The 15,376-nt window shown below is 47.5% G+C and overlaps 1 protein-coding gene across 7 annotated transcripts in view; it reads left to right on the top strand.

Annotated features, from left to right (window-relative positions):
* Positions 1 to 15,376, top strand: part of Pdzd2 (PDZ domain containing 2) — a 401,332-nt gene that overhangs the window by 303,961 nt on the left and 81,995 nt on the right. For all 7 annotated transcript variants that reach the window (XM_023702360.1, XM_023702362.1, XM_023702361.1 and 4 more), the window contains 2 exons: positions 1,935 to 2,067; positions 7,032 to 7,187. In XM_023702360.1, the coding sequence (XP_023558128.1) occupies positions 1,935 to 2,067; positions 7,032 to 7,187 (289 nt within the window). The remainder of the gene's footprint in view (positions 1 to 1,934; positions 2,068 to 7,031; positions 7,188 to 15,376) is intronic.

The following is a 15,376-nucleotide window of genomic DNA, read 5'->3' as shown; positions in this document are numbered from 1 at the left end:
AAAAAAAAAAAAAAAAAAAAAAAAAAGATATGTAGTATAAATATTGTATTGTTTATAGGAATCAGTGACAAGAAAGAGTCTGCATGTTTCAAATATACTAGATCCAAGATTGGCTAAATCCACAGATGTGGAGCCTGCAGATGACGAAGACCAGCTCTGTGCCTGAAAGTGAAATATCTGGGTCAGGTGATAGTTCTATTTTTAATCTTTTCAGGAACCTCCACAGTGTTCTCCCTAGCAACTGTACAAATTTATATTCCGACCATCAGCAAGAGTCCAATTTCTCCACATCCTGACCAGCACTTGTTATCATTTTCTTAATAATGGCGATGCTAACAGATATAAGACGATATTTCATTGCAGTTTGGGTTGTTTTGTTTTGTTTTGTTTTGTTTTGTTTTTTGACAACATCGCCCTATGCAGGCTGGCTGTGAGCTCACTATGTAGCCCAGGCTAGCCTCAAACTCATAATTTTCCTGTATCAGCCTCCCAAGTCCTGGGATCACAGGTACCAGAATGCCCAACTTTTGCTGTAGTTCCAAGAGGGCCCATTTTTTAAATACTGTTATTAAGGCATTCCTGAGGCCGCCCGCGGTGGCTCTGCAGCTGTCATCATGCCACAGAATGAATATATTGAATTACACCGCAAACACTATGGGTACCACTTGGATTACCATGAGAAAAAGAGAAAGAAAGAAAGTCGAGAGGCTCATGAACGTTCAAAGACAAAAAAAGGTCCTGAGTTTAAAAAAAAAAAAAAAAAAAAAAAAAAAAGATAATCCAAGCTGAGTGAATCCTAGAGAATGGACACATTCAAGAGTTCCACAGCAGCACCCCACGTACTGTGGAAGAGGTTCAAGGTCTCACCGCCTCATCAGATTTCCTGTCCCGTATTTAGCTATCTCTGGTTCCTTTGTGGTCATGAGATCAGATAAGAGGTGGCTCAGTTGGAACCCACTGATGGAGCCTGCCCAGTCCTCTGGCATACATTGACACTGAGAGCCCTATGCTCCCTGGGGTAAACAGTCCAGTGACAACTGACTCTCCTGCCAGCCAGGTGGAATGAAAACTTAGCCATAATTTAAAGGAAATAAAGAAGCAATGATTGTACTTCCATGGTTGTAGGTCGGGTCTGATAGATACAACAATAACAAATCAAACAGTTTATTTTATTATTATTATTATTATTATTATTATTATTATTGGATTCATCTTCCTACTTAGGAACCTTGGCTTTGGGACCCAAGGTTAAGAAAAGAGCTGGGAGACCTCACCCTCTGGGTCAGTGGTGGCAAACCTACAGCACATGTACTATAGTGGAATGTTTATTTTTACTGAAAGCACAAAAAGGATCACCACCACTACTGTAGGTCCTGTAACCCTTCTGAGAAGGGGCCACAGACACATGCAGTACAGTATCAGCCACAGGGGTTCCAGGGGAAATTTGGAAAGAGACCTGTCCCCGAGAAGAGAAGGGCAGTGGCCGAGGAAGGACTGCTGGTGGGCTCAGGCTGCCTTTCTATCCCTGGGCTTAGCTCAGTGACTTGGCCTTATGCTGATCCCTTGGTCACAAGGGCAGAAGGGATTGTTTAAAAAAGGATGATGTGGCTTTCCTAAAACACTGGAGTCTTGGTTTCACCATCACCAGCGCTACCCGGATGGGAGTATCTTTGACACTGATGTCAGATACTGAGAGTAGCTTCAAAATATGCTTATTGTTAAGTGACTTCCTCAAAATGGTGGCCCTTCCCTTCTTCCAGTGGGATATGGACACACGGGACAAAGGATTCCATCCTACTCTCGATGTCACTGTTCCCTCTTCATCACCAATTTTAACTCCCTTCTTGTGACCTGTCCGAGCTCCTTGAAAATAACCCTTCTCGGGCCTAGAATGCCTTGACAAGGATATTTTTTTCCCATCTGCATTTCTTCAGGGATGGCAGACTGTCCTTGGGAGATGAACTGCTGGTGATCAATGGTCACTTACTGATCGGGCTGTCCCACGAGGAAGCCGTAGCCATTCTTCGCTCTGCCACAGGAATGGTGCAGCTGGTGGTAGCCAGCAAGGTAGGTCGCTTGTTTCATTAAAGTATTTTAGTGGTGGTGGTGAGTTCAGATTTGAGTCCTCCCCATGCCACGTGCAGACAGACGTGTGTGTGTGCGCGCGTGTGCACGCGCTCACATATTTACATTGGGATATTAAAATAGCCTGGATGCAACAGTGTAAACCCACATGGAGACCCTTAGCTGATGTGCATTTCATCATTTTCTTTCTGTTCCTTGAAGAGTCTTTAACAGTGTGAAAGGATATAGAAAAGAAATAATTGATCCAAAGAGAAAAGAGCGTAGGGTGGGAAGAAGGGGAACATGAGGAAGTAGCGGTGCTCCCTGGACAAACCGAAGCAGTTGGACAGCTGGGGTGTGGGCTTGAATCTTCCGGTCTGGAAGAAAGAAGGGCTCAGGGCCCCTGGATGGTCCAAGGCCCTGACGCCTGGAGCTGGAGGAAGCTTTGGGAATCCTTTGGTCCTGCCGCCCTACCTTTCCTCCTCTCAAGTCTACGCCTGGTGCAAATCACCATGGCACGCTCTCCTTGCAGAGGCCGTGGTGCCGTCCACAGTGCCAGGTGCCAGCGCTTGTTGCCCAGCCCAGGATCTGTGCCAGCTTGCTGCTGCCTTCTCTTCCTGGTTCTCTCTCTCCTTGTGATCCTGAGGCCTGATGTGTGCTCACAGAGTGTCCTGGCTTTGGGCCCCACCAGCCATAAAGCCCTGGAAAAAGGCTGCAGAGTTCACAGCTCTGAGGAGGAAGGGAGGCTGCCCTTTCTCCTTCCCAGTCTTTCCTCTGAGTGCCTTACCCAGGAGACAGGGAGAGAGACTGTGCGAGTGAGTGATTAGGGATGTGGAGCTTCTCCCAGAAGCATCGGGGTGAGGCCACATGTCTTGGCCTGCCCGGCACCATGCCACTGCCCTACGGTGATTCTCTACCTATGAACCCCTTGCTGATTTGGACCTGGTACCTTGGGGTTTTGTATGTTTTCCCCCTTAAACTGTAAGTTCTACTGCCAATTTGGAGAGTACAGTTGGCTCTTCATAGTCGCAGTCCTGCATCTACATGTTTAACCAGTCTTGGGTCCCACATATTTAAAAAAAAAGAACAGCTGCAGTAGCCAAAGATGCTCAGACTTTGTCCCTAGCCAATATTCCCCAAACAATACGGTATAGAACTGTATAACCTTCGCTTCATGTAAAGTCCTTGTAATCTAGAGACAATCTGCATTCCTTGCTTTAACCATTTTACTGCAAACCTTAACAAGTGTTTTAGGCTTCCAAAAGAAATGGATAGCGCCTCGGGTGAGTCTCAGAAAGACACGCGAGTCTCTAAGCCCAGTCCCCACTCATAAGTCATTTCCTCCCCCTCATAGCTGCCATGGGGCTCCGGGGACCCTCCCTAGAGTCCACAGCTCTGCACCTGCTTCACCCAGAATGCTTTGAGGGGCACTTGTGCCTCTTTCCCAGGGTTCTCCACCCCCAGCCTCTGAACTCCCCAAGGAGGGAGGCAGTTCCTTGTGTGGCCTGCAGGATCTGGAGCATGAACGTGTCATTGGTGCTGCACACACAGAACGCTGTGTCTGCGCAGTGCCCACTGGGCTTTCCAGCCCCTTCCACCCAGACTGCGCCTCAAGACACACAGGTTTGGGCATTGCACCAAACCCTGTGCTGCCCCCTGCCGCCAAACCTTCATTTCTACCCTACCTTGTTTCTCTGGCTAGTGTGGAAAATGAAGAAGGTTCTTCTCCTCTGTGTCAAGCCATCATCTACAAACACAAATAAAACAAAAGATGAAAAGAAAGGGGTGGAGCTAGTACAATGAGGGCGTGTTAACTCCTTTGGGAAGCCTGATCTCCAATTTCACACCCCGCCCTACAGGAAGAAAGGACCATGTACATGAATCAGGCAGCAGTTAGGTTATGTAAAAATGAATCCCTTGAGATAAGTCTGAATTCTTTTTATTCAAAGGAAGAAATCCAAATCCCAGTACTCAGTTGGCCTGCTCTGAGGTCATGTGGCAGTAGGCAGCGGCAGAGGGTTGTATCCAGGGTCCACCCAACTTCAAGGTTCGTGCTGCTTCTCATACCTCAAGCTGCCTTTTATGCAAACAAGACATAAAATAAGCTGTAGCCAGTGGTGTCAAAGAAAGTCCATGTGTTCCTGCCAGAGGCTTTGGCTTTTGGACACTCGCTGGGGTCCTCACAATGCTAAGCAACATTCAGGAGCTAGAATAGGTGACCCTTCCAGGTCTGCAGCCCAGGGCCCTGTGCGCCTGACCCAGACCTGGGAGCGAGACTCTCCCTCCGCAGCCTGAGTCTGCTTACAATTAGGGGACACACTGCCTAGCAGCTGCCGCCGGTCCCCTCTCAGCCTCTGCCCAGCAGCCTCCGCCACTGAGGTGCTCATTTATGCAGGGGACGAGAAGCACCCATTGTAGGCGCCTCCTGGCCTCTCTTTCTCCTCTTTATCCAACAACAACAAGTAACTCATAGACTTCGTTTTCTTCTTCATATTTGAATGGGAGAGAGCTTCCAACTTGCTGAATATAGAAAACAATAAAAAATGGAGACTTGTTATTCTAGGTGACAGTCTTGTCACAGAACTTCAAACCAGTGTTTGGGACACATAGCAGTTACTTAAGAGAAAATGTCTTGTATTTCCACAGACACGTTGTTTACTTAGAGCAGGAGCTGACATGGTTTTTGTTGAATGAGCTCAGAATAGCCAAGCTTTGTTATTCCTGGAAGCAGCGTGTAAGGATATAGGTCTCTTGTCCTTTTTTTTTTCCCCCATTCCTGGTTTTTGTTAGCAAATACGGTGGTTTGTTTTGTTTTTTACATCAAATATAGAAACCCCAGGAAAAACACAGAGAAGTAGGAGAAGATGAAATTCTGATAACACTACCACGGTATTATCTGTCAGCGGTGTGTCCTTCCAGCCGGCAATAGAATAACCCCCAAGGGGACTGCTTGCTGGGGACGGTTCCACCCAGCCGCACTGCCCTGGAAAAGCTGTGGACCTCAGCTCTGAACCCCAGCTTTTCCTTGTGTACTGCCTCACCCAGACCTGCTTGATGAGGCTGCCATGGAGACCACAGAGATGAAAAAGGCCCTGGGCAGCGTAGCTGGTCAGAGTAAACCAGGGGGAAAAGCCTGCCTTCGTGGTTAGTATGCGTTATTACATGTTGTTTAGGAGAACCTGTGTTAGTCATTACGGGCTTATTCCATGTGATTTCAGTTTGTTGTTTGCTGAGTAGCACACTCTCAGACCCTCTCCACAGAGGAAGGGCATCTCTGCAGCACCATTTTTCATGACTGTATATAGTGTTTTATTATGGAGTTGCAGTGCAGCTTACTCACCAGTTAGGACCTTCATTTGTGGTTCAGCAGAGTTTGACATCACAGAAGAGACATGAACTTACTTTCTCTTTAATAACTTCTCATTTCCTTTAGTAAGAACTAACGGCATAGGACTCATCATTACTGGCCTAAAATGAGTACCTGGAGCTGGCGAGATAGCTCAGCGGGCTACAGCACCTGTTTGGGCAAGCTCAGGCACCCCAGTTCAATCCCTGGCACCACATGCTATGCCAGCCCTGCCCCCCAGGGTGGGCTGAGCCAGCCAGAGTCCAGGTGTAGTGATACATACCTGTAATCCCAGGAGGATCACCACAAGTCCAAGTTGTGTAGTGAGACCCTGTAACAACCAAATACATAAAAATAAATAAATATAAAATTAGTATCCTTCAGGTTTCTTAAAAGTAAAAACAGCAATAAACTAGTAACCAACGTCGCTGTCATCAGATGCCAACTCACCAGTAGCTGGTACAGTGTGCTGTCTAAATGGGTGTGTTTCCCGCCTTCCTGTCAGCTCTGTCCCAGCAGGATGATTCAGACCATCAACCTGCAGAAATGGTTGATGTAGGAGGATGAGGAGAGACCTCGCTGGGCTGGGGTCAGCTCTGCAGCCCTGTGCCCTGCTGACCCCAGTTCTGGCTCTGGGTCTGGTGGCCCTGCCCAGGACAGCGCCAAGGTCCTGGAGTTTGTCACGAGCACTTCCTGGTCATGTGTGCACTCGAGCCTACTCTGGCCTTCTTTGTACTGAGGAGCAGGGGCTGTGTCTATGGAGCCTGCTTAGAGGGATGTGAGCAGAGTCGGGCTCCATGCGTTGTTACTGACCTTTAGAAGCTGTTCAAGGGCTGCTTTGCCATTATCCCATGTTCAGCGTGGCATTTTGATGCAATAAACAGGCTAATCTCTTTCTAATGAGCACATGCTAGTGAGATGGCCAGCGGGGCAGGGGAGGAAGGTGGAGTGGATATTTGTGCTCTGAGTGGGTCTGGGGACACAGTCATGAGGAGGACTGGAATTGGGAGGGAGGAACTCATGACAAGCAGGGCACACAGACCTGAGAAGTTGCCCAGCCTGCAGGGAGTAAGAGAAATAGTCCCAGATATTAGAGAGACCTGAGGGGCTCATAGATCACCTCAGAGAGGGTCAAAGAGAGGTGCTCAGGCTTTCTCCCCTCAGACCATAGTCATAATCAGGGTGTCTTCCTGGGGGGTGTGGGCGTTGGGCGGGGAGTGCAAGGAGGCCTGGAGATGACTTGAGGTGAGGCCTCTGGGGAGAATGCGGGAGGCTGGTTTCGAGGGTTATGGAGAGGTCAGATTTCCAAGAGGCTCACCTGCCCGTGAGGAAGTGTACACAACGTCTTGAAAGCAAGACAAGACAGGCCCTTGAAGAGTCCAGGTCCAGAGAGCTTGGGCTGCCTGGGGAAGCATTAGCCTAAGTTCCTCAAAGAAGGAACAGTGCTTTGGGTTTGAACTGGGTGTACACACGCCCTGATGGGGACAGGAACCCCGGATGTGCAGAACCTAAGGATCATGTAGGCACTGGATAGGAGCCTGCAGCTTGGCTCTGTCATGGTGACAGCCAGCACTGCTTGACGCAGGGGGTAATTCCCGGGCTTGTCCTTGTGTCCCGACAGGAAACCTCTGCAGAAGACCTCCTCAGGCTGACTTGTAAGAGCTTGCCAGATCTGACCAGCTCAGTAGAGGATGTGTCCTCTTGGACTGACAACGAAGACCAGGAGCCAGATGGGGAAGACGAGGAAGGGACCAGCTCGTCTTCCAGCCAGAGAGTGGTAAGTGTGCCTCTGGTGTCCCCAGGCCACTCTGTTGTAATGCTGTTTCCCTGAAGATATGGGTACAAGGATCAGAGCAGAGAGGAAGCCTAATGGAGTCTGGGATGAGAGAAGACCACAATGCATTTCTTTTCTATTCTTTCTTAGAATCTTCTAGAAATGTCTATGAGAGTGATGCATTTCATTTAAGAAAAAAAAAAAACAAAACTATGAACAAGATAAGCATACAGCTGTCTATGGCATTCAGTGCATATATCAACGCCTAGGATGCTTTATAATATACACAAGGATTTTGTGATAGAGAGTTTGAAAACAACTGTTAATGAATTTAAACTGAGATCACAAGATTTCTGGTTGACAGTGAAATGTTGCCATAACAGGAAAACTACTCGGAAAAATCTATGTGGAATACATCTTCCAACTTTAATCAAACCAGGATGCCACACACAGCTCATCGCATTGGCCCCCACAGCCATCCGGTTGTGTTCCCTCCACTCTCAGGCTCCGTGCAACAAAGGCAGGGGCACTTGGGGCCAGCGGGTTGCAGTGGGGCTCCGTGGTCTCCCTTGTATCCCAGCTCAGACAGCAACATCGTTTTGAGTCAGCTCAGCGAGCTCTTGTTCCCCATCCACCCAGCCATGGGGAGCGTACCCTCTTTCTGCCATTTGGAGCCTGTCATCCCTTCCCCCCAGCTCTGATGGCTTAGGTAAGCACTGGAAAATCAGCTCTATTGATCATAAGGCCTTTGAAGGCAAAAACAAGCAAACAAAAGCACCGCATCATATTCACTATCATTTTAAGGGGAAGAGGTTTTTTTCTCCTTTTCCCTGGAGTTGTGGCCCACACAAAGGTCGCACATCATAAACATCACAAGCTTTTATATTTACTGTAACATTTTCTTCGGTTGGCATTGGAGAGTTTCCCTCTAACAAAATTGGTGCAACAACTTTCTAGTGGAGGAAGGAAAGTATCTTGAAGAAGTGCTGTTTTTCATCAGCCAGTGGCATTCTGGGGTCCAGGCTTGATTTCACACATCTTGCCAGCTGCTTTTCCCCAGCAGGGAGCTTCCTCAGAAGGCCAGCCTGTGAAGGCTGCTACTGGAGCCGGATGAATGAGTGGGGCAGGACAGCGTAGCGCAGTCGTGTGACTGTCGCTCTTCTGTTAGGGTATGGGACATACCTTTCCTTTGACTTTGAGTAATGTTACAAACTAACCTCATGGCCCACGCTCCACCCCGAAATTGCCCCCTGCTGGCTTCTCAGACCTCCTCTGCACCACGCTCGCCACCAAGTCTACACAGGTGCCACACTGCCCTTCCCAAAGCCATTCACAGTGGCTCCACGTTTTCCTGCAGCAGACCCCTGGCCGATGCTCGTTTGTCTCTGAGGGATCCTGTCTGCACAGCTGACTCATGTGCATCTTTTGCATCCCCCAGTGTCGCTTCCTCAGACCGATTTTACCTGAATGCCTATGCCAAACCACTCTGCTCATACATGGTTACAGTACCATGCCTCTCCTATGTCACAGATGTCTTCAATGAGAGTTCATTTAAGTGTGTCTCTCCCTAACAGGTGTCAATTCAGGAGATAGGGAGCATGATCCCTGGGAACTGTAGGATTTACATGGGACATATGATTGTTCAGTTACAAAAAAAGAAAGAAAAATTTTAAGACAGGGCTCCAGGGCAGGCCTGAGCACAGCTCATGGCGGGGCACTCTCACGAGATGGGTTTAAAGCACAGAGCAGTCAACATCATGGCCCACACCTGTGATCCTATCACTCGGGAGGCTGAGGCAGGAAGACAGTAAGTTAAAGTCTAGCCCAAGAAAGTTGGTGATCAAGCAAGATTCTGTTTCAAAATTTAAAAAAAGGGATGGAACGCAGCTCAATGGGAAGGCCCTGGATACAACTGCCAGGGCTGGTGGGGCGAGGGGGAGGTACACAGAACTCGCAGTCACTGCACACCTGCTGTCTGCTAGGCTCTGTGATAGACTCGGGGAATAATGTAAATTGGTAGCGAAAGCTATCTAGGAGTGCCTACCAGCAGTGTTAGGGTTATTTCCCCAGCCCACAGCTGGCCACGGTGTGACAGCCTTGGAGGACCTGGGATGATCGCCACATTCTGGTCTCCATGACCTACCGGGATGCTCCTGCAGTCGGCCTTGAACATGCAGGCATTCTGTGCAGACTCAAGGATAGAGGGCTGAACATTTCTCTGTATTTTTTGTCTTTTGAGATAGTATATCATTATATAGTTCAGACTGGTTTTGAACTCACTAGATGGCCCAGGCTGGCCTTGATCTTGTGGCAGTCCTCCTGCCTCGGCATCTCAAGTGCTGGGATTACAGGCCTGTGCCACCACATCTGGATGCCTAGATCATTAAAGTCTTGTGGAACATGCTTTATAATCGCTAACATTCTATAACATTGCCTGAGCCGTCTTCCCTGTGGGGACCCCTGTGCCCCTGTGCTGGCACTGCTTACCTTCTGCCCCTTACCATCAGCTGTACAGGATGGTGGAATACACGCCCACCCCCTGGGCTCATCAGTGCAGGGTCAACCTTCTCTTCACCCATCCCAGCAAGGCGTCCTTCCAGCCCACGCCACCTCCTCCCCACTCCTCTCCTGGTGCAGTCCGGACCTTCACCCCAGTCCAGCACAGTCCCTGGAGCGTCCCAGCCAGCTCTGTGGGGCCCAGTGAGCTGGCCTCTTGGAGCTGGCAGCACATCTGAGCCCTCCAAGGAAGCCCCGGGCTGCAGCGCACAGTACAGCGGCTCTTTGTGGGGAGCTCACAGTAATATTGGTCTTTCGTATTTCTTACCTCACGTTCTTCTGCAAAAACTTCTAAGGAATTATTTAATTGTCTGGGAATTTTTATACTAAATACCACTCTAATAAGTGACTCATTATATATATTCAGTATATTACATGTTATATATTTCACTTATATTATAATTTAAATTTACAATTTTTGTAAAGGTGTCTTATAAATTTACTATCATTTTAAATTATTTTATATAATTCAATGAGTTTTTCTGATTACAAAAGTAGCACTTCACCATGTAAATGTTTTTGACTAAGAAAATAGAAAACCACAGGACAATACATAATCCTACTATTTAAAGATAATTATCTTCATCATTTTGCTATAACTTTGTTAATGCTTAATTTTTTTAAGTCTGATTTTTTTTTTGCCTGCTTTGAATTTTTTTTCTTTTCTTTTCTTTCTTTTTTCTTTTTTCTTTTTTCTTTTTCTTTTTCTTTTCTTTTTTTTTTTTTTTGGTGGAACTGGGGATTGAACTCAGGTCCTTATGCTTGCCAGGGAAGCGCTTATTCCACTGAGCCATCTCCCCAGCCCCCACTTTGCTATAACTTTGTAATTGAATTTTTTTTTTCCTTTTAGTACTGAATAGTGAACCTAGACCCATTCCACTGAGCTATATTCCCAGCTCCTTTTTTAACTTTTTATTTTGAGACAGGGTTTCACTGAAGTGCCTAGCTGGGCTCAAGCTAGCAGTCCTTCTGCCTCAGCTTTCTAGATTATAGGTAGGTGCCGAAGACTTTTTCCTTAAGCCTCTAAGTATTTTTAATAACATGCTTATGAAAAATGCTGTGATCTCAGTGCTAGAGTCCTAAACATTTCTCTATGTCTTTTTTTTTTTTTTTTTCTGTCTTTTTGAGATAGTATTTCACTATGCAATTAGGTTGGTTTTGAACTCACTAGACAGCCCAGGCTGGCTTTGATCTTATGTCAATCCTCCTGCCTCAGCCTCTCAAGTGCTGGGATTATAGGCATGTGTCACCACGTCTGACTGTCAGTGTCATTAAAGTCTTCTGAAACATGATTTATAATCACTAATATTCCCTAACATTGGAAGTGCTATAATTTCTATCACCAGTTTACACTGTTATAGGAATACAGTTTTTCCAAATGATAAGGTAGTCTGTAACTCACATCTTTGCCTATATGTCCTGTACATATTTTCTACACTTTGTCCAACATATCTTCTAGCAGAATTGCTAGGTTCTCACCAAGAGATTATACCAACTTACATTTACAATCATAGCAAGTTTCCATCAGCACAATAACGTTATCTTCAAAAAGTTTACCAGTTCTTCACACATTGTTTTATGTTTTGTTACTGTGGCTTTTCCCGCAGAACTTAAGATTCTGTCATTATCCTTGACTTGGGAACCTGCAGTGCCTTGGAGAAGTGGCAGGAGCCAGCAGTACTTCCCCAGCAGTCCTCGTGTTGTCAGGGCTGTCTTTCTGGGTTTCTCCATCACGTCCCACCCGGCTGCCATACACAAATCACGTACCCATTATCATCAGCAGAAAGACTGGCAAAGCTCCCACTTCACCAGTCTCCCTTCCACACCCGAGCTGCTCCACCCCACAGAGGAGAGGGTGCCAGGGCTCCTTGCCCAGCCCGCCTCTCAGGCCTGAACGCCTGTCATTTCCTGCCAGTCTCGGGCTCTGGGCTCAGTCCATGACAGCTGGCCCTGATCCAGCTGTCGAGGTGCAGGACAGGAGGTGGCCGGCACGCAGCGTCTTCTGGGTACCACCTGTTGTCTCAGGCTTGCCCTGCTGGGCCTTATAAAAGAGCTATTCAACTACTTATTGAAACAAACAAGGAGTTTCTTCTAGTTATATGCTTACAATTCAAGTCTCTTGCTTTATAATTTTTTTAAGACTAAAAACCACTCGTGAAAATCCTGGTGTGATTTTAATCGAGTTACAAAGCCCCCAGTTCAAGGCCGGTGGCGCCGATGATGACCCCTGCTGTGCAGGCCCACACGCAGCCTCGCCGGGTGGCACCTGGACTGTGGGCTTCGGCTGGGCAAGCGTAATCTAAATGCTAAGCATCCGCCGCAAGTGCTCTCATGATGCATTTTCCATGGCTGCAATAAACAACAATGAGATTATTCCTTTCCCAAACCCCATCTATGCTTAAAATAAAACCAGATGGTGAATATCAAGTTTGAACAGCAAAAGCAGGAAAGAGAAGGGGGAATACAGAATGCCGCGATCATCTGCAGAACCTCCGATCCCTCGCTGGCGCCGGGGCTGGTGACAGGACGCGTTCTCCACCACCCTCTGCACTGTCCCCACTGCACAGCCAGGGTTAAAGGCTACAGATTTGATCTCTAAATCCCTCTCCTGCCTCCCTTCTGCCTGTGGCCCTGGCCCACCAAATGGCCATCCTTGCTGGAATCTCTCTTCTCCACCTCGTGCTGTCCTCTGCAGCGACAGTATCTCTAATGAGAATCTGGCTGCGTCACTTAAGTGTTCCCTGTGATTCAGTGACTCTCAATTACCCTGAGATTAGAACTCCAACGTCCTCCTGTAGAATAGTTAGTGCCTGTGGATCTATGGGTCTGTAGCGGCAGAGTCTAACCACAAATCTGTGTGTGTGTGTGTGTGTGTGTATGGTAGAAGGAGCTGAATTGGGCCTTTGCACTGAGCCACATCCCTAGCCCTTTTATATTTTTATGTTTAATTTTGAGACAGGGTCTTGGTCAATCACTGAGTTGTTCCAACCAGGCTACAACTTGTGATCCCTCTACCTCAGCCTCCCAGAGTGCTGAGGTTAGGGGTGCATGCAACCACACCTGGCCTGAATTGGAAATGTTGCGGGGGGAATTCATCGGTTCTAATATGTACACTTCTCCTGCTGTTGTCCCCTAAACAACGCAGGATAACAACTACTTATATAGCATTTACATGTGATAAGTAATCTAGAGATTACTTTAAATGGAGGCTATGTAAAGTTTCTAGGCAAATCTTAAGACTTTTAAGGCATTTGAGCATCCATAGATTTGAGTTTCCCACCAGTCCCATGAGACAGCAATACTGTCCCCCAAGACTGGCAGCACTGCCTTTTCTCCTATGAATGTGCCCAGGCACCCCGTGCCCACACACGGACATGCACCCACCCCTGGCCAGCCCTGGGAGCTCCACTTTGCCCTATGTGCCCAGACTCCCCACACCTTGTGCCTTTGCACCTGCTCTTTTCTCTCTGGATGGGCTCCTGCACTTCCTCATCCAGTGCGGTCCACGCAGCCCAGCCCAAATGTTCCCCCACCCTGAGTATTGCACCCTTTCCCTACCCCGCGCCCAGTTATTTAATCTGAGCTTTACGCTTACATAGCTCTATGTGATATTTCTACCCTAGTACTTGTCTTGTTCTCATAAGTTATCTTTGTACTACTGTCTTCCTCATTAGACATAAACATTTCAAGGGTGAGAAACACGGTGTTGTAAGCATCCCTGTTCCCTAGTACCTAGTACAACACTTGAAATAAGGAATTCAAGGAGGGATGGACTCTCCTAGGATCTTCCTATCATTCCTTAACCACTTCTAGCCCTTCCCTTAAAACCTGACCGGCTCTCTTGTATCCTGGAGCTTCTGCCTCTTTTGTAGCTCTGGTCCCCTATGTGTGCCCTCACTTCTCTCCATCGCTCTGCTTCAGAGGCCTTACGCCACCATCTCCGCTACCGAGTAAGACAGCAATCCTCTGAGGCACTGTGGCATATCTAGGTCTGGCCTTGGCCCTGGTGGGACAATGGGGGAAAGCGTTTCTCTTCTGGTTCTCTGGCTGGGTGAGAAAGACCTTGGGAGGGGGCACAGCAGAGTGTGCAAGCTTGCAGCAGAGGCACGCCATCCTTGAGAGCCCCGTGCTCCACCCCAGCCCCACCCCAGGAGGGATGCTGGATGTGGAGAGAGGTGGCTTTGCTTTGGGGCTTTGTTCCCACAGCCTCCTGCTCAGCCATCTGAGCACTGCTCTCCTCTCAGAGACTAGAAGAAACACTGAGTCACCCGGGGCACTTTGCCCTGCCTGAAGCACCAACAGTCATCTCTCCCTAACCTGGAAGCCCCGCTCCCCTGGCATGAAGCACCCACTGTTCTGTATTCTACTGGCTGCTTATTCTTTAGGAAAGGAAAGTTGTAAAATGTTTAATTTTCAGAGTTAGGGGTAGCTCCTTGGGCTGCCTCAATCTAGTGAAGTGCCTTGTGGTCAGTAGGTGGCTTTTTGTTCTGTTGTGTTTTGCTTTAGGGTTCTAAAGCTGTCTGTCAACAGTTCTCAGATGTGGCGCCTGGAGCGACAGCGTGAGTGTCACCTAGGGACTTGCTGTAGACACGCATCCTAGGGCCCTCCGCAGAGCTGATGAGTTGGGCCCAGCGTCTGCCTCTGATCAGCTGTTTAGGTGATTTGGACTCAGGCTAGATGTGGGAAGTCCTGCTGGAGGGTCCCGCAAAAAAATGAAAGGCACATGCGTCGTTATGACTGACTATTCAGACATGTGGGTTCTGTCCCAAGTATACGCAGCTACACATCATCTAAGGAAAAATTAGATTTTCAGAAGAAAAGATCCATGTTCTAGCCCTGTGAGGGACTCTTTAAAATAGAAGAGAAGAGAAAAATTTCAGTATGACAGGGCATGAAGTGATTGGGAGCCTGTCCCCTTTCTTATATATTTTTTAAAAGACTTCTTTTAAAAATGGAAGTAATAGTTGTCTCTGCCAAGTCTGTGGTTGTCACAGCTCAGCTCAGAAGAGTCTGTTTAGCACATCAATCAGGAGACCTGTATCCGGCTTCCTTTGAAATCAGGGAACCAGTGCAGGTGTTTCTGTAGTCAGGAGTTTGAGAAAGTCTTGGAGGACCTTTGGGTGACTAGGACTGGGGAAGAAGAAAAGGCCCGCCTCTCAAAGGGAAGGCAGAGAAGCCTGGACCTTGCAGTGCTGTAAGTCCAGCACAGGTGTTTGATTGTTTGTTTGTTGCTGGAACAGTTGTGGGGAAAGGGACCCAGTGATGTTCTCAAGCAGAGGTGTTAATCTCTAGAAGTAAAAGACAGGACCCCTTCCATTTTATTCGGATTGAAAAACTAAGAATATATCCACTCTAACATTTCCAGAACTGTCTGTACACTGAGAATTTTTATCACAGCATCCGAAACTATCATTTCTAGTTGACTAAAGCTTCTCCTGCCTGGAAAATAATTTCTGCTTTTGACCCCAAACCGGATTTTTCCGCTGAATCAAATTTAGAATGTTATACAAGGAACAGTAAGCACCAGGTACTTTAAAAATATGGTTAGTATTAAAATAGGGAGGTGTTCTTACTGTCTGGAAGTTAGATCTTCAGAGTAAAACACTGGCACAGAGCTCTCTGAGCTTTTTTTTTTC

The sequence above is a fragment of the Octodon degus genome, unplaced genomic scaffold (genome assembly GCF_000260255.1).
Source record: "Octodon degus isolate 3935 unplaced genomic scaffold, OctDeg1.0 scaffold00149, whole genome shotgun sequence".
In the NCBI taxonomy this organism is placed as follows: domain Eukaryota; kingdom Metazoa; phylum Chordata; class Mammalia; order Rodentia; family Octodontidae; genus Octodon; species Octodon degus.
This window is presented reverse-complemented; position numbering and strand designations above follow the sequence as displayed.